This window comes from Drosophila melanogaster, chromosome X (genome assembly GCF_000001215.4).
Source record: "Drosophila melanogaster chromosome X".
Taxonomy (NCBI): domain Eukaryota; kingdom Metazoa; phylum Arthropoda; class Insecta; order Diptera; family Drosophilidae; genus Drosophila; species Drosophila melanogaster.
Genome location: NC_004354.4, coordinates 17,215,234 through 17,238,001, shown reverse-complemented (window position 1 = coordinate 17,238,001; position 22,768 = coordinate 17,215,234). Strand labels below are relative to the sequence as shown.

Below are 22,768 nucleotides of genomic sequence, written 5' to 3'. Positions count from 1 at the left end.
GAGTTGCCAATTTCATCGCAAATATTCGGCAGTTCCCGACACCGATAATCCATGGCTCAAATCTCTGTTTATGTAAGCCGACGCGCGAAATTGCCAAAGCAGTGCAGCAATGGATGGCCGGAGGCGTGGCAACAACGGCGCCAATCAGTGGCAACAACAGCGATAACAACAGCAACATTGGCAACAACAGCAACATCTGCAATGCCAGACACTCTCCAATGAAACAGCAACACCTGGACAACAGCAACAGCCAGATCATCTACACTCAGCAAAAAGTGTTGTTTTCTAGCTCACTAATAAGATAAACATGTTATAAAATATTATATACAGTAAAATAATTGTCATAACCATTGAGAAGTATTTAATGTGCATCAACCCCATTTTTAATATATTTATTTTTTTTTATGTTTCTGTTTTTTATGTTTATGTTTATGTTTTATGTTTCAGCCCAAAGTAAAAATTATTCTGTAGTATACTCATATTCAAAACATTTAATTGAAAAACGTATGAATGTCTGACGTTCATTTTTCCGAGTGTATATAAGCAGCATGAAGCAAACGCATAACAGCAACACGCTCGACCATCCACTTGTTGCATAGTCCGATGTCAAGAGCCTCTGCTTTGGTCAAGCGCCAATTGAGATGTGACAGGTTGTCTGGTCAAGATCTGCGACTACCTGGCACTTCACTTGAATCCACTTCACTCCTCACCTGCCCCCCAGACCGGGGAAAAGGTCATCGGATTCCGGGGCACGAATAAAAAGCGGGATTAGTCCCAGGCACGAATTGCCTGTCATGATTATGCGATGCTATCCATGATATATATCCCCTTTAATCTCTTAAGTTTTAATTTACCCTGTCTGCTTATACAATGGCCTATGCGCATTTTTTTCCGACTTTAGCAATTTCACATTGTACTCGGGAGAAATTAAGGCGAATTCAGGATAACTATGGAATTATGGTAGACAGGCCCCAAAAAGGCGTATTCTGCCGCGAGTTTCAAGCTTACTTAACAGAATAGTGGAAAATGAGACAGGTTGTTGTTGATTTTATATTATTAAATTCGATCATTGCAATATGATACTTTCCATAGAAAAATATTCCTTAAAGCTAAAGCCAATAATTTAGTTTTCCCACAATCAATCGGTGAATCGGTTTACAAATTATTCAGATCTGTCGGGCTTAAGCGTCACATAAATTGTATAATATTTTGTATATAAATTGTATAATTTCCGATAACTGTTTCCCACCTGATCTCGGGCTAATCGCCTTATGTGTGGCATCGCAATGCGTTCGAAAGTTACAGGTTTTCCAGTTCAAAAAAGGCCATTGTGTTGAGTTATTGGGACGCCGGGGCTTATTTATTAACGATGGTTTCACTTTCCAGCCACACAATTACGATCGGATGAAGGCGGCGATGAAGAAGAAATTGGAGAGCAAGCCACAAACAAATAAGACCCAACAAATTTGTTTATAAATGTCGCACAATATTTATTTGTTGACGCCGTCGTCATCATCGATATGTCATTGTTCGCACCGCCGTTGAGGGCAACCGAAATTTATGGGGCTTACGAGCCATTTGACTCCATTCCGCGGAAGGTGAAGGGTTGACAATGGGCCACAGAATCAAAAATTGGCTGAAAGTGTAACAATGGAACCTCGGACAAGACCAAGACTAAGCGATTCCAATTCGAAAGCGAGCAGGCGGCGCGGAAATTTATGCATAATTTCTATGACAAATGCCACAAAACGGCGGCGAGAGAGCATGGAAAGTGTGAAAAGTGTGAAAACTGCATTGATAATTATGATAATTGTCTGCTTAAAACAGGGAAATGATGAGTTCGGCAATAGATACAGATTCAGATTCAGATAAAAAAATAGATACAGATGCATTTTCACGTTGACAAAAGAGTCTCGTATTGTTGAAGTACACTGGCTAACTTTCATTCTAAGTCACTGATTTGTGGTGCTTGCCGTTTCTTATTTGTTGGCTTATTTCTCCGACTTCCACTGTTTTTGGGTTGCCTGCCTGATTATATGGTACGTACTATTTCGTTCGCCGACAGATACAAGCTACAAGATACATAGATACTAAGATGCACAACTGCCAACCGCAAGACAACCAACGACATCCCAAGGGGAGGGCTTTGCGATGAGGTGATTAAAAACAAAGGCAATGCGAAGAGCAAATTGCTCTACGGCCTATGATTTTCGTATATATACTCTATATAAACATTCAAAATATGTATTATATATGTTATACTAAATATCGATATGTTATATTAAATAAAAAAATTTCCTTAAGTTCGATTTGCTGCAATGAAGTATTTATTTCAATTTATGTTGCCTTTAAACAGATTTTTAATTGATTTGTATTTATATTTATATTATTTTGTAGAAGAACAATAGCATTCCTAAAATCTTTTTGTTACTCCTCCCTAACTTCAAGCTGTTTATAATTTTAACCCCACACATGGTTCTTGATCAAGTTATTGGACCCGCAACTAAGTTAGCACCACATCAACAGCTACAACTTGATCATGATCATGGTCATGGCTGCGTCGCTGTTTTACACGCCAGCTACTTCTCGAGGAGGAACCTCGTCCCCATCCCGATCTCCTTCAGCCTCTCCGCCTCCAGGTGAGTTGGCCTACCTGCCCATCTACCTGCAATTATGATCCGCTAGCTGCGGATTGCCTACTAGGCATGTCAACGCCTAGGACTGAGCTCTTGAGTTTTTAGTTGGGTGCCAATCTGCGGGAATCTGCTGGAATCTGCCGGAATCTGCCACGGCAGCCACGGGATTCTGGGAAGCACTTCCCGGGGGCCAATTTCCCATTGACGAACGATGGTGGGTAAAAATAATAATAAAAGCACGCCACTTATGCAAAACGAACGGGCGAGATTTACTTTAATCACAGTGCTCGGGCCGATGTGTAAAAGTGAAAATGCAGCAGCCCACAGCGGTGGTGGTGCGTTTGCTCGGGTGGTTGGGTGGTGCAAATTATGAAATTAGTATTATGTGAAACGGAGTTAAAAGTGTGATTAAACTGGAGCTGCAGTCAAAGTCACACACATGTGTGTGGGGCGTAAAAAATACAACAAAAAATTGAAACAAAACCAAACTGCCGCATAATAAGCAGTCGCCGTCAAGACAATGAAAGTCACCTAAGTACCCACTCCACAGTAAGTGTGTGGGGCAATTAATATCATTTCAGCTTGGATGTGTGGATGTGGATGTGTATATGTATGTAAATGTGGACGTGGATGCGAGAGCCACCGCGATGGTTTTCCGAGTGAGCAGGTCGCCAAAAATGAAAATGCCGTCGTGTTAGACCCTTCGATGCTCAGGGTTAAATGAGCTGACTTATTAATAATTCACCTTATTAAATAATTCTAAATAAATTAAAAAATATATTTGGACTTTTGCTTTGGTTTGGTTGCTTTGGACTTTGGTTATTTTAAGTTAAGGTAGCAGTAATACTTATAAATTTAACTTAACTTAAGGTGAATTTAAATGCAGGTAAGCTAGCAGTGATATTATTCCAAATAACTGCGTGCTTGTAAAATATAACCATGTACAATATATTCTAAGATGAATTTATTTGCAAAAAAAAAAAAATATAGCTTATAGCTAAAGTAAAGTTATGTTGAGGAAGTTTCAGGCAATTCATAGAATTCCTGGAATATCCGCCCGCTTGTGAGGCAATAAAACACATACTGGGCATACCCCCTGCTACCCAGTTGGGGGATAGGAACGCACGACAAGTGCAGCGACAAAAAAGCAAATAACAATTCCCCTTGGCTTGGCTTATTAGCAATGCCACTTAGAAGTTGGAGCAGGGAGAAAGTCATCCAGCTGAATGCACATGGAGAGGTTGCGCTGTCAACTGTACCGCCTCTCGTCCCACACCCACTTATCCAACCCACTTCAATTCATGCCATGCCATCCCGCCAACAGAAACCGCAAGCGCACTCAAGTTTGTTGCCTCAGTCTTTTGTTCTGCGACGACTCGCGTCTTATGGTGAATTGCGTAGGTAATGTCCTTAATCGCGGTTTCAGTTTCAATCGTCAGTGGCAATCGTAATCGTAATTGAGTAAAATTTCTAAAGGGCATTGGCACGATATCTTCTCCGATTTTTAATATATATAATTTAAGGCACTCGAGGCTATAAAAAATAAAAGCCATATTAAAAATATGTGCATCTATAGTAAGCGCGCATCTCGACGTGTAAAAGAAAATGAGCTGCTTTGGCAATTAATAGACCATGAACAGTTTGCTAGACGAAGAAAATCTGCGCACCACTAAATCCAGCTTCTTCATCTTGACTTTGACTAATGCGCACTTATCAAGTAAGACCCAAAAAACAAAACTAGTTAAAGATGAAAGTCTCTAAATAAGTGTCTATAATTAAGATGAGCTTGTTTATTCTAAATTTGATGATTTTAATGACGTGCCAACTACTCGTGAAAATTATTTGCGATCATGATTCATATTTGAATTAATCTTTCATTAGTGTGGAAAAAGGTATATATGCAAATTTTGGTTTTCGATTTGTGTCTGCATAGGTGTTATTTAACTTTTTTAATGATCTGTATTCAAATCAGTTCGTTGTATGCTTAGCTCCATTTGCATTTTTAGGGGAATATTTTGCAATTTTGCTTAAGGTTAAAACGTTTTGCTTGGTATGTAAACGTTTTTTTTTTTAGTTATTTAATTCTTGTTAACATACCTTGAATTGGGAATTATAAACATATTTTTGAAAAACATTTTTCCTCTGCCTTATTTGCATATTGCATATTTGAATAAGTATTTTATCCTCTGACTTACCGATAAAATTTTTAAATATTCAAGACTTAAGCTGTCGTCACTGTATTCCTTTTGCCAATATTCCTCAACTTCAACGCAACATATTATTCTTGTTTGGACTTTTTAATTAAAATTTTCGTTAGGCTGTCAATTATGACAAATGAACAGGAAAAAAACAAACAAAAGAACACTGGTTGGCACGCACATTTGGATGTTCAAGGGGCAAGAGGATGAGTATTCCCCAATGTAGAAGAAGGGCTATTATTCACTGGAAAAATACGCGAGACGCTGTGGAAAATCGGGAGGAAAACTACGAAGCTGACGACGCGACGCCGACGATCCGGCTGACACGTTTTCCAGTTACAACGTTGGCAACGGAATGAATTGGCCAAATCTGCAGCGGCTTCGTTGAAGCCCGAAATTATCCCAAAGAGCGAAAGCCGGCAAATCAAACAGAGAGCCACAGCCAGAGAGCTGAGAAAATGGCCCGGAGAGAGGCTTTCTCCGGCTGAGAAGAAAAAGCGAGACTGTCTACCACTGTGAATACTCTACCACGCAGGTGATCTGTGCACTAAACTATTGGCTTCTGTGCGCCTTTCAGCGCATAAATTTCCATCGCTTATGCCCAGCTCTTGTATTTTCCAGCCAAGTTGTCCCATTACAGATAATGCTCTGCAGACAGGTGCACTCCATCATTGGCTACTTACAGTTCCACTGCTTTTTACTGGTCCAACTAATCCATTTGATAAGCAATTAATCGCGTACTTTATACGATCATCAGCCCAATTCGAATAATGTAAGAGTATTGTTTAGCAATAAAATGTGAAAAATTCACGATTCAGATTATTAAGGTTATTGATGTTTAGGTTTATGTTTATTTTTACAATTCAAAAATATATATTTATGTGGGAGCATTTATTTGTTGTCGTCGTTAATTTAATTTTGTGTTCTCAACTGAATTAAAAAAAAAACAAGAGAGAATGCTTCATAGTCGAGTTCCCCGACTATCAGGTACCCGTTAAGAAAATTATTTTTTGAATGCTTTAAGTTGTGGGCGGGATAGATTTGGGCGTTAGAGTAGGCGTGGCAACATGGTTCAACAAACTTGCGCTGCGTCTAAGTCTTTAAAATCTGTATGCTTAATCACAACCTCCTAGTTCTTATAGTTCCTGAGCTCTCGACGTTCATACAAACGGAACTGGATATGGCCAGTTCGACTCGGCTGATTAAGAATATATATATATATCTTATATGGTCGGAAACTCTTCGTTCTGCCTGTTATACACTTTTCAAGTGATCTAGTATACACTTTTACTTTACGAGTGACGGGTATATGTATTTAAATATGATTACTGTTAAAAATATTAAAAGTTAATATAGGATAGGACTATGAGCTATTGATTATTTAACACAATTTGCTTGCAAGAAAAAACCACTTATCATTGCCAGAAAAACCTTCACGAATTTTTTAAAAGCCACTAGGTCATTCGAGGTGACTTGGCACAGGTGAAATACAAATTTCAGTTGGATGCCAAAATATTTGACTTCCCCATTTCAAATTTCCCATTCACAGCATTTTTGCTCAGCAAGATTTCCACTTTACTTCTGTCAAGTTGATGTGTTGCATTTCTGCATTTTCGCTTGCATAACTAACAATTTGTGCACTTTCAAAAAAATAACAAAAATAAAAAAAAAAAACAAAAACCAAAGACAAAGGTTTGTGGAGGAGCAGCCAGGAGTGTGTATAGCGCCCACGCAGCAACATGGGCATAAACTGGACGCACTGCGTCCACTTTTCGGGCTTTTAAGACACCTGGCTTGTTCGTGATTGGGCAATCGGAAGCCCGCGGGCTAATTGCCGCCATGCAATTAATTTGTGATCTTTAATTAAAGCCAAGGAAAACAAAAAGCGAAGAGCAGTTTTCGTTCAGCTATAGATAAAGATGATTTCAGAGGGCAAGAGAATCTAATGATTGAGCGAAGCAAATTGATGTTTTGGTTTTTTAAAATTAAAATTAATTTTTATATCTTATCTTTCATACTTGTTTTTTGTTTTCTTGTCCGGATCATTAGCCAAAGAAGATCCATAGGACTTGGACTATAAATTCAAGTGTTTCTTGGTCCAAAGGCATCACAAACCATTGGATCTCAGCTTCGATCAGAATCTTAAATCTAATAAACTCAATTTCCAGAATGAAGGTAAGAAATCGAGGAGCGCTAAGGATCTTAAAGAGTTAGTCTCGTTAACGATATCCTTCAAGGTCTTTGTGTGCTTGTTGGCTTCCCTGGCTCTGGCCAACGCCGGTGGCCTCCGAGGCGGTGCAGGAGGCGGCTATCTGCCCGGCGGAGGACGTGGTGGTGGCGGCGGAGGATTCGGTGGCCGCCCGGCTATTGGAGCTGGCCTGGTGTCCCACGTCTCGCAGTCGCAGGGCAACACTAAGGTCCACATTGGTGGTGGTTCCGCCGGCGGTGCTGGTGCTTATGGCGGCGGTGCTGCCTCGTACGGCGGTGGAGCTGGTGCTGCCTATGGAGGTGGTGCTGGAGCTTCCTACGGCGGTGGTGCAGCCTCTTATGGCGGTGGACGCGGATCTGGTGGATGGCAAGGAGCTGGAGCTGGAGCTGGTCGTGGTGGTGCTGGAGGAGCTGGTGGCTGGCAAGGTGCTGGAGCAGGTCGTGGTGGAGCAGGAGGCTGGCAGGGTGGTGCCGGAGGTGCTGGAGCTGGCAACGCCTGGGGTAACCCCGCTGAGTTCGATTACACTGTCAACCACGCTTCCGGAGGTGCTGGTGGTGCAGGTGGGGCCTACGGTGGTGCTGCTGGTGGTGGCTCCCGCGGCGGTGCCGGCTGGTGGAACGATTAAGTAACGACACCTGTTTTATCTGTAAACGAATCTGAATCCGACCAATAAAGTTTTAACATAAAAAGAAGTTTGCTTCCTCAGTCGTTCGATTTCACAAAACAGGTGCTTGGCTATGATTTTGAATTTTACTGCTAGTGGTTGCAAACTCCGCTAAGCTTTAATGCCTGGGATATTTCTTGGGCGATCACAAGCAATATGTTTAGGCTAGCCCTTATAAAATTTACGAGATTAAATTCAAATTCCTTTTGATCCCTAACAGGGTATCCCACATCGAAATTGGCTAGTTGGAGTTACTTGTGTGTGTGCCAAAAGCTTACATAATAAACCAGCATTCCGAATTAATAATTGGAATGACCGAAAGTAGATAACAGAATCAAAACTTGTTGCAAATATGTTATCTTTGAAAAATTCCCACGATTTTGTACAGTGTACACATAACAGCTTTTTCGCATAGAAACTTTTCGTATCATGAACACCAGATGGCGCTGTGCCAAAGTTCGTTGCTTAAGTCATTCGTTTGTTGGCTCGATAAAACCCGTTTACAACTTTGCCTTTTACGCCCTGCCCATGCGATGGATTGCTGAAGTTCAAGATCATTTCCAGCCATTGCCACCGAAAGCGAAAGTTAATTAAGGAAAAAAGATATGGAAAGAGGGACAACTTCATAGGAACTGAAAGAAATGTTAAGCTACTATTCCTTTTGAGGTCAAGGTGGGGAACAACTTAGGGTGTTAATGCCAATCCTTGACACCAGCCCATTAAACATAAACTTAATTCAAGTATGTGGTTAACATGAAGTTAAACAGTTTATTGGCTATCATTGATTTATATGAAAATAAGTTTCTTTGCTTTTCGGCTCTTCTTTTTTTGTGTATTTTGTTTTGTTTTACTTCCGCTGGCAATCGTTGTTTGGCTTTGAATCCACCGATTTTCTTTGTCTGTGCCATTGTCTTTGATTCGATGATCATGAAGTTGCGGCGTCGACCAGTCTCGGCTGAGTTCCATGTGCCATGTGCGTTCTCGGCCTTTTGGTTTTCGGTTACCAGGGAGCCTTGGACAAGCGCATTACGATTCGCATGTTTGTTTATAAACAAATCTTTTATTTACACTTATCTGGACAAATTATGCTTGCGTGTGTGGTAACCTGTTTTAGGTTTTGCATTTTTTATCGGTTTTCTGCATTTGAAAAGCTTGTAACGCACATTAATAAATACAGCGGAATGCGTTTGATTGGGAAATAAATTTGAAGCGTTGAAGTCTTGAGCATTTAATCATTTACGTGTTCTTCCGGAATGGAGCTTTCGATTTAACCAAGTTAATGCTATATTACCTAGAATGCAGCAAAGCTTATGTTTTTGCTTCTTACTTATAATAAGGAGATGATAACATCATGGCTTTAACGATCCACCATATCCCTAAGCCGATTTTAGTGATTAATGGAAAAATGCAATCGATTAACCTGCAATTAACTATCGATGTTTTACGACCACATCGCCGATGATCTTGCAAAGCAGTGTAATTAACTTATATTTATATGAGCCTGCTTGCCATCAATTAGCCTTTTGCATATGTACGAGATCTCAGCTGCGAGATGATAAAATTATATATGTGGAAAGAATGTATAGATGGCTGTGATGTCCGATGGGTATTTATGTGTCTGCTGGATTCCCCATTAAATGCCAAATGCATTGGCATCGTCAATTTTCTATGCACGCTTGCAAATTCGTATTTGGGATTGAATTAATGCCGCTACAATATTAGTTATTATCATTACACATTACCAACTTATTTATGAGTGTCATCAATTTAAGCCTTAATGTTATGCCCCCTTCAGGTTGGATGACGATGACTCTATCAAAAGTTCTCCTTAAAACAGCATCAACTACGTTCACTTTTTGGTTTGTGGTTTTGGTCTCGGTTTCGGTTTCTAGCCATATTTGCCTTTGTGTTTACTATTGCACTGGTAATTTCATTTGGGTACATAACTCGTAATTAAATATGTTAATTCTGTTGTTTTTAATGGAAGCCTTCAGCCGTCCAAAGCCAAAGCGATGGGAAATAGTTTTGTAGGTTCGGTCATTACAGCCCAGCATTATAGACGCCATTGTAAAGAAGATAAACGTATAGATATACATCACCATATTCGCATATTGACTTAACAACATGCTGGACATAAAGTTTGTATCTGGTCTCAGTGGGTTAATGAGCAAACCAGAAACGCGTCCAAAAATCGTAGTAAAGCAATACGTATATTTAAAAACCTTGTAAGGAATCTCCATTATAGAGCTACATATTCACAAATTTTGCATTTGCTTAATTAGGGCTAAACAAGCATGATCCTAAATCGAAATATATATTTACATTTACATAATGTTTAGACACTAAACTTAATATTTATATGTCCATTTCGTGGCCAGATCTTTTATAATTGATAATCAATTAAGTCAATAAGTTGGTGATGAGGAAATTCAATTAAAATTGTCGTTTCATAGCTTCTGATCTTTCAAATGACCATCACAGTATTTTGCAAACTCCAAAAAAAAACTTTGTAGTCTCAGAATTGCTACTTGTATACTTGCTAGTCCAACTTGTATTCCACTTAATTGATTAGTGACCCATCGAATGCTGTCGATCTGTCGTCGGATCGGGAGCTTACAGCTTGAGGTATAATCGAATAATACGATTATGAATATTCATGCCACAAGAACGGGTATGTAAATGCCAGACTCTTAAACAAACAAGAAAAAAAAATGAAACTGTCTTTCGTTTTGTGCAGAACTAATATTTTTTCCGATTTCTAAGGCGTGTGCTTGGAGAAGTCCATTGAACCCTTGGACTTGTGGGAGAGTTCTCTTAGTAGTGTTTATCTTTCGGGTTAGTACCGACAACTAGAGGGCCAGCGAAAATTCCCAGGCAATCTGCCATATCCGCCCAGCCACTATGCAAATATATGCCAAACTGAAGCATAGAAATAGAATCGCCGAACCGGTTCTACGTATTAATAAGCGATGATGTGGGCTATGGGTATGGGTATTTGCTATTGGCTATACAATACAGGTACAGATTTGAATAGGCCTCCGAGCGATGAGTTAATAAAAGTTCTTGGCCAAAGCAGGAAGATGCCTTAGTTTTCCCACTTCAACCTCTAAACCTTGGGCAGAACTCACGATTTAGCCATTCATCTGTTTGACACTTCGGCTGCTTCTGCTATCTGCTTTTGGCCAACTGACAAAACATTGATATAAATGTTGATTGTCGATCCATTGTTGGCCACTGCCGGCCGCGGTGATTAAATGCCGATAATTTGTTTGACTTTCGGCGATTTGCACAGCGGCACACTGGTTAATCTATGTTTATTTCAAATAACATTTAGAAGAAGCTATGAAGTGAACAGAAGAATGAAGTTAGCTCACAGAAAATATAAAAATAAAACAAAATCAAAATAGGTAATAATGTATATTACTCGTATTCAAAATGAATTTCGTAGCATAAAATGCAGATAGAATCGTGATCACTACTCAAAATTAAGTGTGATTTTGTTGCAAATTGAACTGTGTGCTCTTTCCACTCCTGGTCAGATGATGTTGTCACTCGATTTCCCAACGGCTGCAGCTCTGCATTTAACACCTCCCAACCCACTGTGCAAACTAAAGGAGAAGCGGTTCCTCATCCGAAGTGAGCCGCGCATGCGCACAGATTAGCATAGGCAAACAAAAGAACCGCCGGCCAGCATAACCGAATGTGGGTTATTATGAAATCGCAGCCGAATCAATGATGCTGCTCTGGTCGCTCTGCCCATCAATGGCTTCTAATTGGGCCCCCCCCCCCATCTCATTCGGAGCGACCCATCGATTTTTCGGGGGTATAAAGGTGTGTGCTCCGTCAGCGGTTGGAATTAGTTTGGTCAGCTGTTTGATACCGATTGTATCCCATTCGCTACTCGAGATGAAACCCTTTGCCTGCATCCTGGTGATCCTTGCCGCCATCCTGTCCGTGGGACAGGCCTCCCTGGGCGGTCTTCTTGGCGGCGGCGGTGGAGGCGGCGGCTCTATTGGCGGAGGCGCTGGCGGCATCGGACAGCTGCTGCAGAGCAAGCTGGGCGGTCTCGGCGGAGGATTGGGCGGCGGCCTGGGCGGTCTGAGCGGTGGTCTTGGCGGCAAGCTCGGCGGCGGTGGAGGCGGCGGCGGCTACTCCGGTGGCTACTCCAACGGTGGCGGCTACTCCGGCGGTGGTGGATACTCCGGCGGTGGTGGATACTCCGGCGGCGGTGGCTACTCTGGCGGATATGCTGCTCCCAGGCCCGTTGAGAAGGTTGTCATCGTGAAGGTCATTAACGAAGGCTACTCTGGCGGTTACTCCGGCGCTCAGTCTGGTGGCTACTCCGGTGGTTACTCCGGCGCTCAGTCTGGTGGCTACTCTGGTGGCTATTCCGGCGCTCAGTCCGCCGGCTGGAACAAGGGCTGGTAAATGTGGAGCAAGCCAATATGGACCAACTATAAATAGTTCAAACTGCCAAACCGAAAGCCAAGCAGCTTAGGATTTAATATTTTTTTTTTATATTTTTTAGCGGTATTTGTTTGTTAGAATTTATACAATATACAAGAAAAGAATTTCCATTTTAAATTGCGTGTGCTTTGTGCTTGCATGGGGAACCGGTTAAATTTGGCTTCCTGCTTCGAATCTTGAGTCGATTCTGCCGCTGACCCAATGGCCAAATGGTTGAGGTCATCACCTGCCAATCGAAGTAAGAAGAAGGAAGGTAATGAGACAGGTACTTAGTGCACTTTCGACATCTATTTCGGCTTTTCTGCAGCACTTGCGCAACCAAAAAGCGCATTTGATTGTTTTCCAGCCATCGATCAATCCGTCGCAAAAAAAAAAGCCTGTCAGTCGATCGAACAAAAGAGCCAAATTTGATTTTTATGCCGCCCATGAATTAAAATCGAAACGTGCAAAAGCCAAAAGGTTCAAGCGGTTCGGTTCTAGAATTGGCCGATCAGACGTCTATAATTAGCATTTTGGGCCAAGATAGGCCGATTTAAATTTTCAAAAAAATATTCATTCTTGTCTTTGTTCTAGAGGATTAATTTCTTGCGAATAAATTTGGGGTATACCAATAAATAAAAATTCTTTTCAATGATGAGCTTTAAAATACTTCTTGTTGTAAAATAGTTATTAATGTGATTTAATCAAATTTTAAAAATAAATATTTTTAAAATAAAATATATACCTAAAAATAACAATATAAAAAAAATTGATAAAATAAATATTGTGAATATATTACATAAAAAAATATTCTAGCCAAATGTATATACATTTCGGTTTCTATTCTTGTTTAGAATTATGTCTGTGATAAAATTGAATAATCTATAGCAATGATCCGCATTTTTAAAATAATGATATAGCTCATCGTGGTGTGAGACACCTACTTTCGAGACCCGTCAATCTCCTGTGATGGGTTCTGTGCCAACTCATAAGTTGCAGCGGAACAATTGGGCCCAAGTCTCCGATTGATTGATTGATTTGCGGTGACCCGATTTTCAAGACAGCACGAATTATGTGCAACCGCACGGTAGCACGGTAGCCAAAAAGACAAACACGCAGCTGCCTCGATCTCCATTTCCAATTCCATGGCACACCTCCTCCACCTGCCGTCTGCAGTGCCAATTTCTATACCGATTCCATTACCAATTCCATCTGTATCGCCATCGCCATTCTGAATAATGGGCAGACATAAAGAACCGATCGTCAGATCAATCCCTGGCACCTATATCTATAGTATCCATCCAACCGCCGGCGGGCGAACTCAATTAAGTACTTTGCGGTTGCTACATAAAAATGGAGAGCCATTAGATCGGCGATCATGATGCGGTATCGGCTACTGGGCTACACTAGACTGCAAAATAAAAGTATGCCTTGGGCTGAAATTTATAAAATGATTTTAATAAGTATAATTTTTGAATAATTGAATAAAATATATTTACCTTATTATAAAGACTTGCTTAAAAAAGTCCTTTTGTAATTTTAAACAACCCGTTTTTTTTTAATATATATTTAAGTGAGCTTCACCTAAATGCCCACACAGCTCTTCAATTTGCATTCATAACACCTGACATTTTCCCACTGTTTTCATGAGCTGATCGTATCCATTATCCTGAGGTAATGAATCCATTGTTACAGAGTGTCATCTATATAGTAAAGTAAATCAGGTGCTCCATCTGGGGGCGTTTGCTGGGCACAAAACAGCCGACCTACGTGGGCCCACAAAGCGTACGAAACCGAAAGTTGATGCCGGCATAATGAGGCCCGAGTACTGAGGTGAGTTGAGCCACCACCCGAGCCACTCTGGCCCACTTTGAACCACTCGGAGCCACCCCGAAGCGCCCAAGCACTGGCCATTGTAAGCTGGTCGCTGGCAGTTTTGGCAATTACATCTGATTATACGAGGCAGCGGCTGTGGCGAAGCTGTGGCTCAGAATCTTGGATGGGTATAAATAGTCGAGAGTGGCTGCAGTGGGGCATTAGTTAGTGCACGGCAGCTGCGGAGATGCAAACCACGATTACAACGCGACGACTTGGCCTTCTCGGTCTGCTGGTGGTGCTGGGCTGCATAGTCGCCCAGGGCAAACCACATGGCTGGAGCAGTGGCGGCGGTGGTGGAGGCTGGTCCTCTGGAGGATCAGGTGGCAGTAAGGTCATTATCAGTGCTTGGCCTTCCAGCGGCGGAGGAGGTTGGTCCTCAGGTGGCGGATCTGGAGGATGGAAGAGCGGTGGTGACGGCGGAGGCGGCTGGTCATCTGGTGGATCAGGAGGTGGCTGGAAGAGCGGCGGCGGCTCAAGTGGCTGGAAGAGCGGCGGCGGCTCAGGTGGCTGGTCCTCCGGTGGATCCTCCGGCTGGCCAAGTTCCGGCAGCTCTGGCTGGAAGTCAGGAGGCAGCTCGGGATTATCCAGTGCACTGTCCAGTCTCTCCAGTTGGAAATCCCAAGCTTTGGGAAGCTTAAGCAGCGGTTGGAAAAGCGGCGGCGGTGGAGGTGGCTGGTCATCTGGTGGTTCCTCAGGCGGCGGCTGGAAGAGCGGCGGTGGATCTGGTGGTTGGTCCTCCGGAGGGTCCTCCGCTTGGCCCAGCAAGATTAGCAGCGGTTGGTCCTCTGGTGGAGGTGGCGGTGGTTGGTCCCCCGGAGGAGGCGGAGGCAGCGGCTGGAGCTGGTAATCAGATCCTGGAAAGAAAACGGCATCCATCCGAGAAAAATCGGCGACGAGGCGACACCACTATCCACTGCTCAACCTGTACATAATAATTCTGCCCTTAAATTAACCATTTTTTTTTTTTGTGTATCTAACTATGTGAATAAATCTTACAAGAAAGTAATTTTATCCCACGTTTTTATTTTTATGGGTGAGTTTATTCAATTATTTATAATTTAAAAAATGAATCAAGAAAATTAAGGGAAAATTTTTGTTTGAAAATGTAAAGAGCTAGTATGTATAGTAAATATATTTTGGGCGTATATTATTTGCCATTGCCGCCAACTTTTTTAATTTTTGCATCTAAATTAACTATTTTTATTTCTTTGGTGAAAATGATACAATTTTTGCAACAGATTATAATTTTTCATATAATTTTACTTCCCCGATAATGTAGTAGATAATGTAATGTGCCCCATAGAAAAACAAATATAATTACAAAATGCATAAACAAGATTTATTAGTATAAAAAACATTAAAAGCAGGAAAAATTGGGCTTTCGATAGAAGAAAAATAGAAGAATCTAGGGATTGTCTCTATCTCTATGCCATGGAACACAAGTCAGCATCAGACGGTGGATTAGCTGCTCCTGGTGGTTTGATTACCAGCCACCGCCATGTTGTTTGCCACCTCCACCGCCACCACCACCGTACAGGCCACCACCACCTCCTCCGCCGCCTCCGTTCTTGTTGCCTCCATTTCCGCCCTGCCAGGACACGGAACTACCGCGATTGCCGGCCAAGGACTTGCTTGCATGGCCACCGCCTCCATGACCGCCGCCGCCATAACCTCCTTGTCCTCCGTGGCCACCTGAAATGAATATACAGGTTAAGAAAAGCATTGTAATCTTGGATTAAACTAATTGAACTTAATATTTACCTTGATTGCCACCTCCATAGCCTCCTTGTCCACCACCTCCTCCGTTCTTCTGCCAACCTCCTTGGCCACCGCCTCCATGTCCACCTAGAAGGCAAGTGTATATAAATATTACAGATATCGTAAGCCTTAACCCTAACATCGGTAAATTATACATTTTAAATATTAGCTGACAATTTTTTAAATGAGGTTATAAATTACTCAAATATTTATTATGTACATATTTTCTAAATGTTTTGACCAAACATTTGTATGCTGAAAGCATTTTAACTATTTACATACCATAAAACGTTTTTGTAAAATGAGTTTTTTAGAACCAATAAAGTATATTATAACAAAATCCATTTCATTATTAAGTTATTAAATCAAATTAGGCATAGAAGTAATATCGGATTATAGTTAGTATTAACTATAGGCATATCCCAAATATATTCACTTGCCTTGGCTACCGCCTCCGTAGCTTCCCTGGCCGCCACCTCCATGGCCGCCTCCTCCGTTCTTTTGGCCACCGCCGCCGTAGCCGCTCTGACCACCACCACCACCGCCGTAGCCACCACCACCACCACCGCCGTAGCCACCACCACCGCCTCCACCGCCCAGCAAACCGGCTGAGGTTAAGGCGATCAGCAGGCAACACACGAAAACAAGGATCACAGCGTGACGCATCCTTAGAACTCTTTAGTCACTCAAAAAAATATAGTAAAAAAAAAGATTGTTAGACCGACTTAGAACCGCTGTGTAATCACTGCTGGAGGCTCAATATTACTGATGAACTAACCCAGAATCGAGGCACCTTTTTATAGCTCCGAAAGGCGGAAACTTCGGCTGAGTCAGCAGCCTGCCATCCCTTCAACTCCAAGCTGGAGCTCCCAAAGGAAGGTTAAGAACTGCACTTCATGTCGGCACAATGCGGCAAGCGGCTGGCTTCACCAGCAACTTGTCTGGTTTAAAAAAGTCTCAAGTACGTCGGCGCACTCGGCGGATACGCAATGTGCGCTGTCTGGGAACATCGCGTATACGCCACCGCACCACTTGCAAACTGCTGAGCCATGGCTGCATCATTAATTGCCAGCGCACATAGCACATTTGGCCACGAAACGCCTAGCAATTTGTCTTACAAGTTTACTATTTCTATGCGAAATTCTAAGAATATTTGCCTTTTTCATTTTGCGCCATCCATTCAATTTGTTGTTGAATTTTCTTAATTATTATTTTCAGTCTTGCCGCTTGGCAGGTTTAAGTAAAGTTTGGAATTAATGGAACAAATTTACCGACGCTGTAGAGAATCGTTGGGAATCGTTGGTATATATTAACTATTCTTACGAATGTATTTAATGTATACTAGGCTTACTCCCGTATTTTATTTGTTTATTCAATGCAAACATATTTTAATAGGTTTTTGCATAAATAGAGCTTAAACCTTCAATACACGATATATTGTTTATAGCTTGTCGGTAATTTAAGACGTTACTTATTTGAATATTTAATCATATTGTTTACTACTTCAAACATTTTTATGGATATTTAAATCGACCAATTTGAATTTTCGCAGAGCATTAAAACGGTGCTGTTAAAAAGGAAAAATGTTAATATAATTTTCATTTCGTACTTATGTTTAATTTCGGCTTCGTTTCTCACTACAGCCATGCAATGTATGCGGCGATTAATCTTCATTTATACAGCAGCCGCAATTGAATCGCCAAATGGAGGAGACACGACTCCGCAGACACTGGTTCAATGTCAATTGGCGTGCAAACATGGCTGGCTGCATCGCTCAAGTGCATTACTTACCATAAATTTCATCAACTCCACCGTGAATGTGAACATATTGCTTTTCTTGGCTCCCAACGCGTGCTGCAGATATGCGCAAACAACATTTGTTTAGTTGGGGGCTTAACCCAGAGCCAAAACCACCGAGCTTAGGAAAATTGTCTGTACAGTGTACAATTTTAAGTTGGAAACTGGCAAAGTAAGCTACAAATGCATATAATTGATACCAATAACCAGTAAAATGAATTATTATAGACAAAATATTATACAAAGTTACAATTAATTTCAATCCTTGTCTTATATTTTTTAAATATTCCGTTACAATAATTAAGGTTCATAAGAAGACACTAACAAGCTGGTATTTTACATTTTCATTAAAAAATATAAATATATATAAAACATGTCGTTCCGTCAAAGATTATAAAATCCGGCCTTCATTTTTATATGAAACCGTTTGTTGTTGAAATAAGGGAAGTTCTCTGTGGCTTTGATTAATGTATAAAAAAATACAATTTTATCTATGCTTGATTTTCTTTCTTAAGAAAGTTTACTTTATAGTGATTTTAGAATGTAACGATAATTTTTTTCATTTCATATTATAAAGGTCAAATAACCAAAAGCTGAATTAAATAAATCATTTAATTAAGTCCCGAAAATTAAATTTTATGCTTCGTTTTAATAATAAATCGATTCGCAAATATACTTGACATTTATATTTTCATAAACCTAAAAGTGTAACCACAGTGCCTCCACCTCCAAATGATGATGATGATCTCCGCTGAACTCCAATCGCATCACCACCTTGGCCACCAAGACGCTGTTCCACAATCATTTGCGCGATGCATAAAATATTAATAACTGCTCAGTCAGATATATAGTCGGCTCCCAGGCTTAGAATGTTAATTGCTAACGATCCATAATTTAAAGATGATGCATCATAAAAATGTTAACTTTATGCCTTTGATTTATTCATTTATTTATTTGTTACACAAAAAAAAATGGTACTTAAAAACTATGTTATAAAATCGGGTGGATTGTGAACCAGGTGCGGAGAGAGGGGATCGGGATTGGGATTGTGCTTGGATTTTTCGTCTCCTAGAGATGGTAGCTCTTCGATTCTTTACCACCATCCACTATTGGAGCTGGAACTGGACCATCCATTGCTGTTCCATCCGGAGTTGCCGCTGCTCCAACCAGAGTTTCCACCCCATCCGGAGTTGCCGCCCCATCCGGAGTTGCTACCCCATCCGGAGTTACCGCCCCATCCAGAGTTTCCGCCCCATCCGGAGCCGCCGCCTCCTCCGATCTTTATGACCTTGATGACTTGCGGCTGCTGGGCAACCCAGCCACTATTCCATCCGGAGCTGCTGCCGCCCCAAGGATTCGATCCCCAGCCCGAGGATCGGACCAATCCGGCCGAAACACAGGCCACCAGTGCGCAGAGTACAATGAATACCTTCATTATGTGTGGTTTGGGATTTTAAGCTTTTAGTCCTGACTCGGAGAGTAGATCCTGGTTTGTTTTGCTGTGCGTCTCGAAGTGTGGCACTCGAATGCTGTAACCACTGGATCACCACTCGCTATTTATCGCAAAAATAACTGGCGAACTGCAAACTGCGTGGCCCAGACTAATCTGGACGAGAATCCACAAAATAAATCTCCAGTGGCGGGTGGCTGGGCCAGGCCAGGCCCGGCCCGGCCAGGTCGGGTAATTGCAGTTTATTAAACCACTTTGAGCGTCCGATTCTTGACCAGGGTCAACTGGGTCTGCTTTACAAGCAGAGGCAGAAGCCACAACTGGGTAGCCATCAAGCCAAGTCAGCCAACCATGTGGCAAAGTTGCAAAATTCGTACATAACTCACACGCTTGATGGATCATTTCCTCGCCTCGCTGCTGGCGGAAACTGCAGCAGAGCCTGCACTGCGAGAAATAACTAGACGTTTGGAATAAGGGTTGAATATAAAGTAATAAAGGTGTGCGTGAAATTTGATAAATGTTATGTATATCATCCAGACTATAGTGTCATCACGCTCTTAAAGCTAACCTAGCAAGGCTTCTAGAGAAATATCTCTAAATTATCGGTATTTTAAACAGTGTTTTGTGCAGTCTAGCTTTAAGCTTAAGCTGAAACCGAGAAGTTGGCGTCAGGTGAGTCATTTGTCAAACTGGCAGCTTAAGCCGCAAACGGAGACACTTGCAGATAGTTATGAAGACGGAGATGGAGATGGAGATGCCGATGCAGATGCAGATCCCAAGTGAAGGGGGCAAAAAAAAAAAAAATAACTGGATTTTGGCGATGACATTTCCTGATCCTGACAGTCAGCCGAAGGACAAGGGAAAGCCCCGAACAAAACCACATTCAATGTCTACGTGATGGTTGATATGTGTATTTAAATTATAACTTGGGCTATAAACAACAAGTTTCTAGATCATAGGCTGCCATTGAGGTCGGTAGTTAACTTTTCAGCTATAGATATGCAATTCCATCTAGGACATCTAGGCCATTAAAGTGCTCTAGAATTCCATGTATCATCGATATTAGCGAGAGATGAAATCATCACTTCCCCGACAACATTCACCAACTAAGGCGGCTGACCTCAGATCGCTATAAAACTCATCTGGACACAAACACAAACCAGATGACATCCAATTGCACTGACAGTGCAATTTTCCCACTGTACCTGGGCGCCACTCGGATAATGGCCAACAAAAAATAAAACAACTCCAGTCAACAGTCAACAATCATGAGCTTGGGGCAATGGCGACACCGCGGCCTCTTTTCCACAAGTTATTTATCTTTCGGTTTTCTTCCACGGAGTATTATAATTTACCTAGTAATTTGTGACAATAATGTGTTCGTACATTATTACCTTGTCCACGCGCCGAAATAGGAATCAATTATTACAGTACATGTGTGAACACTTTTAAAATGAACCCTGTTCTATTAAGCGGATAATATAAGATAATGCATTCCACACAATGTAACTATTAGTGATTACCATCTTTGTAGTGCTAAATTAAAATTGTTGAACGATTTAAAGCAAATAATTTAAGACTAAGCAATATGGGTTGGTTTATTCATATTTATTTAAGTATGCTTATGCCTTTTACCATTATCCTTCGTTATCACATATGTAGGGTATTCCAAGTTCGTGAGCCTGCTGCCTTTTCCGTTTGGGCTTTGCATAAGCACAGTAAACACAAATTTAATTGAAATGTCAACGCTTAGAAGGCAAGTTGTGTATTGCTTATCGACCGCAATCGGTTTGAGCCAAAAAAAAAAAACAAGGCTTATTGCTAGCTTAGGATAGATTATGGGAATGGTGATTTGGAGGATATGCCCCTTATCCTGAGAACCAGGAACCCGGCTTCCCCGTGGTTGTGGTGCTCGGCACCTCAGTGGTGCTCGTGGACTCGGGACACAGGCCGCAATGCTCCAAGTGGGCCGATCGCACAACGGAGGCATGCATGCCGAACGGTGCGGAGGCGCTGACCTCCAGGAAATAGTTGCCCTTAATGTTTTGCGGCACCGCATATCCCATGGGCACCTCGTCGCCCGGACAGCGGAAATCGCGCAGTTTGGATATCGAATTGCAGCGAGTGGCCATGAAGTTGCGCTCATTGCCTGGGAAAACGGTTTCCGCAAAATATTCCCAGGATCGGGCATGGGCACAGGTTACCGAGAAACAGCCCGCCGCAAGGGGGCTCATTCCGCCCGGATAGAAGTCCACATCGCCCACCGGATCCCGCTTGCCCAGCACCCCGGGATTGCTATGGATCACATCGACGAAGTGGGCATCTCCGCGCATCAGACCAGAGAGGGCTTCACCCTCGTTGAAGCACGGCTTGGCCGGATCCAATCCAGTAATCCTGGGTATCGTCTGATTGGTCAGGTGTTGCAGGTGCCGTCCCGCCGAACCCACAATGTGGGCGCCCAGGCTATGGCCAATCAAGTGGATATTCTCCACCGGCACCAGATCGAGAAGCTTCACCAATCCGAGGGCGATGTTCTCGCCAATCTCCTCCGTATTGAAAGCCGACCAGGTGTACAGGGTATCAACGAAACGAGCAGCATCCACCGCCTGTAATGACATATTTTTAACAAATTACCCTAGATATATGTACATATATGCATAAGCTGTGTATTATGCCAGTAGGTGTTAGGATATTCAAAGTATAATGAGAACTTTAAAGCCCGTGGTTTTAATATTAGCATTAATTTGAATGCGCAATGTGAAAAAAAAATATGTAAAACATTTACATTAAATCCGGAGCTAACGAGTTGAACCTGCTTGTGAGTGTATTTAATCTGATCTGAACCTTATCAGTAGGAAAACTTAATAACAATAAATGTTTCTGTGACAAACTTGTTTCCTCTATACTTATTTATTGATTTATTGGTTTAAGTGGCATATTTCAACCTTAATTAATATAGATTGTACTTACCACAAAGTTGACATCCCCACGGCAATTATAGGCCTTTGAGAAGACTTCGATGGTATCGGAACCATTCACGGTGGTGGTCCATCCGGTGGCCAGAATGACGACCTTCTTCTTGACATCGAAAAGCGGACTCTTCCACATGGACTCCGGACTTGTAAGTGGGAAGTTTTTCTTTTCACACGCCGTTTGCAGTTGGAAGTTCATTTTATTGATATCCGGCGAGTATTTCGACTTGATTTTGTTTGAAGCCAGCGCCTGGGAGCCTGAAAATATTTTTGAAGTAATTTATTTTAAGCAGTTTTAATTTTTTAAGATAATTTGTTTTAGAATGACTATATAAAATTGTTTATTTAATAGGTAATGTTTATTAATCTAAAAATTCTGCATTTAAAAATTATGTGTTTTCTAGAACTTAAATAAATACTCACAAATGACGTTCAGGGAGTTGGAGACGAACTCGAATGGATATCCCGCGATGAGCTGCTTGCTGCCTTCGAGGAGTCCTTGGGGTGTGGGCAGAAGACTGGGATCCACGATGCTGGTGCCCACATTTCCGATGGAATTGATCACATCCGGAAGCGACCACTCGATAGCGTGGATGGAGGCCACCAGAAGCTGGAGGAGGAGCGCGAGGAGCGTGTGCATCTTTGCCGGAACTCGTCCCATCCTGGACACAAACTCAACGAGAACTGAATGCCGGAAGCCAAATCACAATTGTTTTTATAGCTTCCAGAGGGAGGGGCTCGCGCGACAAACACATTGCCT

At 41.9% G+C, this 22,768-nt stretch overlaps 7 protein-coding genes across 11 annotated transcripts in view, besides 1 other annotated feature; 3 read left to right on the top strand and 4 right to left on the bottom strand.

Annotated features, from left to right (window-relative positions):
• Positions 1–5,060, bottom strand: part of f (forked) — a 48,023-nt gene extending 42,963 nt beyond the window's left edge. Inside the window, exon 1 of the mRNA NM_001201729.1 lies at positions 4,832–5,060. The gene's annotated coding sequence lies outside the window, so the exon portion shown is untranslated. The remainder of the gene's footprint in view (positions 1–4,831) is intronic.
• Positions 5,061–5,782: 722 nt separating this feature from the next.
• Positions 5,783–6,144: a mobile genetic element.
• Positions 6,145–6,957: 813 nt separating this feature from the next.
• CG10597 (uncharacterized protein) lies at positions 6,958–7,727 on the top strand. The gene is made up of 2 exons (NM_001144744.2): positions 6,958–7,009; positions 7,072–7,727. The coding sequence occupies exons 1-2, from the start codon at positions 7,004–7,006 to the stop codon at positions 7,666–7,668; spliced, it is 603 nt and encodes a 200-aa protein (NP_001138216.1). The 5' UTR covers positions 6,958–7,003; the 3' UTR covers positions 7,669–7,727.
• A 3,407-nt stretch (positions 7,728–11,134) lies between these two features.
• Positions 11,135–12,845, top strand: CG10598 (uncharacterized protein). 2 transcript variants are annotated; one of them, NM_167562.2, is made up of 1 exon: positions 11,135–12,845. In NM_167562.2, the coding sequence occupies exon 1, from the start codon at positions 11,614–11,616 to the stop codon at positions 12,133–12,135; it is 522 nt and encodes a 173-aa protein (NP_728065.2). In that variant the 5' UTR covers positions 11,135–11,613; the 3' UTR covers positions 12,136–12,845. The 2 variants fall into 2 exon arrangements, with proteins under 2 accessions (NP_728065.2, NP_573206.1); NM_132978.4 differs by having other exon boundaries at positions 11,560–12,288.
• Positions 12,846–14,186: 1,341 nt separating this feature from the next.
• CG34327 (uncharacterized protein) lies at positions 14,187–15,034 on the top strand. The gene has a single exon (NM_001103540.2). It carries the CDS (start codon positions 14,216–14,218, stop codon positions 14,876–14,878), a length of 663 nt encoding a protein of 220 aa, NP_001097010.1. The 5' UTR covers positions 14,187–14,215; the 3' UTR covers positions 14,879–15,034.
• A 316-nt stretch (positions 15,035–15,350) lies between these two features.
• Positions 15,351–16,560, bottom strand: CG5172 (uncharacterized protein). Of its 2 annotated transcripts, none has more exons than NM_132976.3 (3): positions 16,230–16,560; positions 15,793–15,876; positions 15,351–15,723 (listed from the first exon to the last, which is right to left on the bottom strand). In NM_132976.3, exons 1-3 carry the CDS (start codon positions 16,453–16,455, stop codon positions 15,515–15,517), a joined length of 519 nt encoding a protein of 172 aa, NP_573204.2. In that variant the 5' UTR covers positions 16,456–16,560; the 3' UTR covers positions 15,351–15,514. The 2 variants fall into 2 exon arrangements, with proteins under 2 accessions (NP_573204.2, NP_996495.2); NM_206772.3 differs by having other exon boundaries at positions 15,351–15,499; positions 15,826–15,876.
• A 1,654-nt stretch (positions 16,561–18,214) lies between these two features.
• On the bottom strand, positions 18,215–19,335 carry CG12998 (uncharacterized protein). 2 transcript variants are annotated; one of them, NM_001298439.1, is made up of 1 exon: positions 18,215–19,335. In NM_001298439.1, exon 1 carries the CDS (start codon positions 19,019–19,021, stop codon positions 18,680–18,682), a length of 342 nt encoding a protein of 113 aa, NP_001285368.1. In that variant the 5' UTR covers positions 19,022–19,335; the 3' UTR covers positions 18,215–18,679. The 2 variants fall into 2 exon arrangements, with proteins under 2 accessions (NP_001285368.1, NP_573203.2); NM_132975.3 differs by having other exon boundaries at positions 18,508–19,119.
• A 1,301-nt stretch (positions 19,336–20,636) lies between these two features.
• Positions 20,637–22,698, bottom strand: CG5162 (uncharacterized protein). 2 transcript variants are annotated; one of them, NM_001298438.1, is made up of 3 exons: positions 22,432–22,698; positions 22,007–22,266; positions 20,637–21,642 (listed from the first exon to the last, which is right to left on the bottom strand). In NM_001298438.1, the coding sequence occupies exons 1-3, from the start codon at positions 22,667–22,669 to the stop codon at positions 20,905–20,907; spliced, it is 1,236 nt and encodes a 411-aa protein (NP_001285367.1). In that variant the 5' UTR covers positions 22,670–22,698; the 3' UTR covers positions 20,637–20,904. The 2 variants fall into 2 exon arrangements, with proteins under 2 accessions (NP_001285367.1, NP_573202.1); NM_132974.2 differs by having other exon boundaries at positions 20,788–21,642.
• Positions 22,699–22,768: the final 70 nt, after the last annotated feature.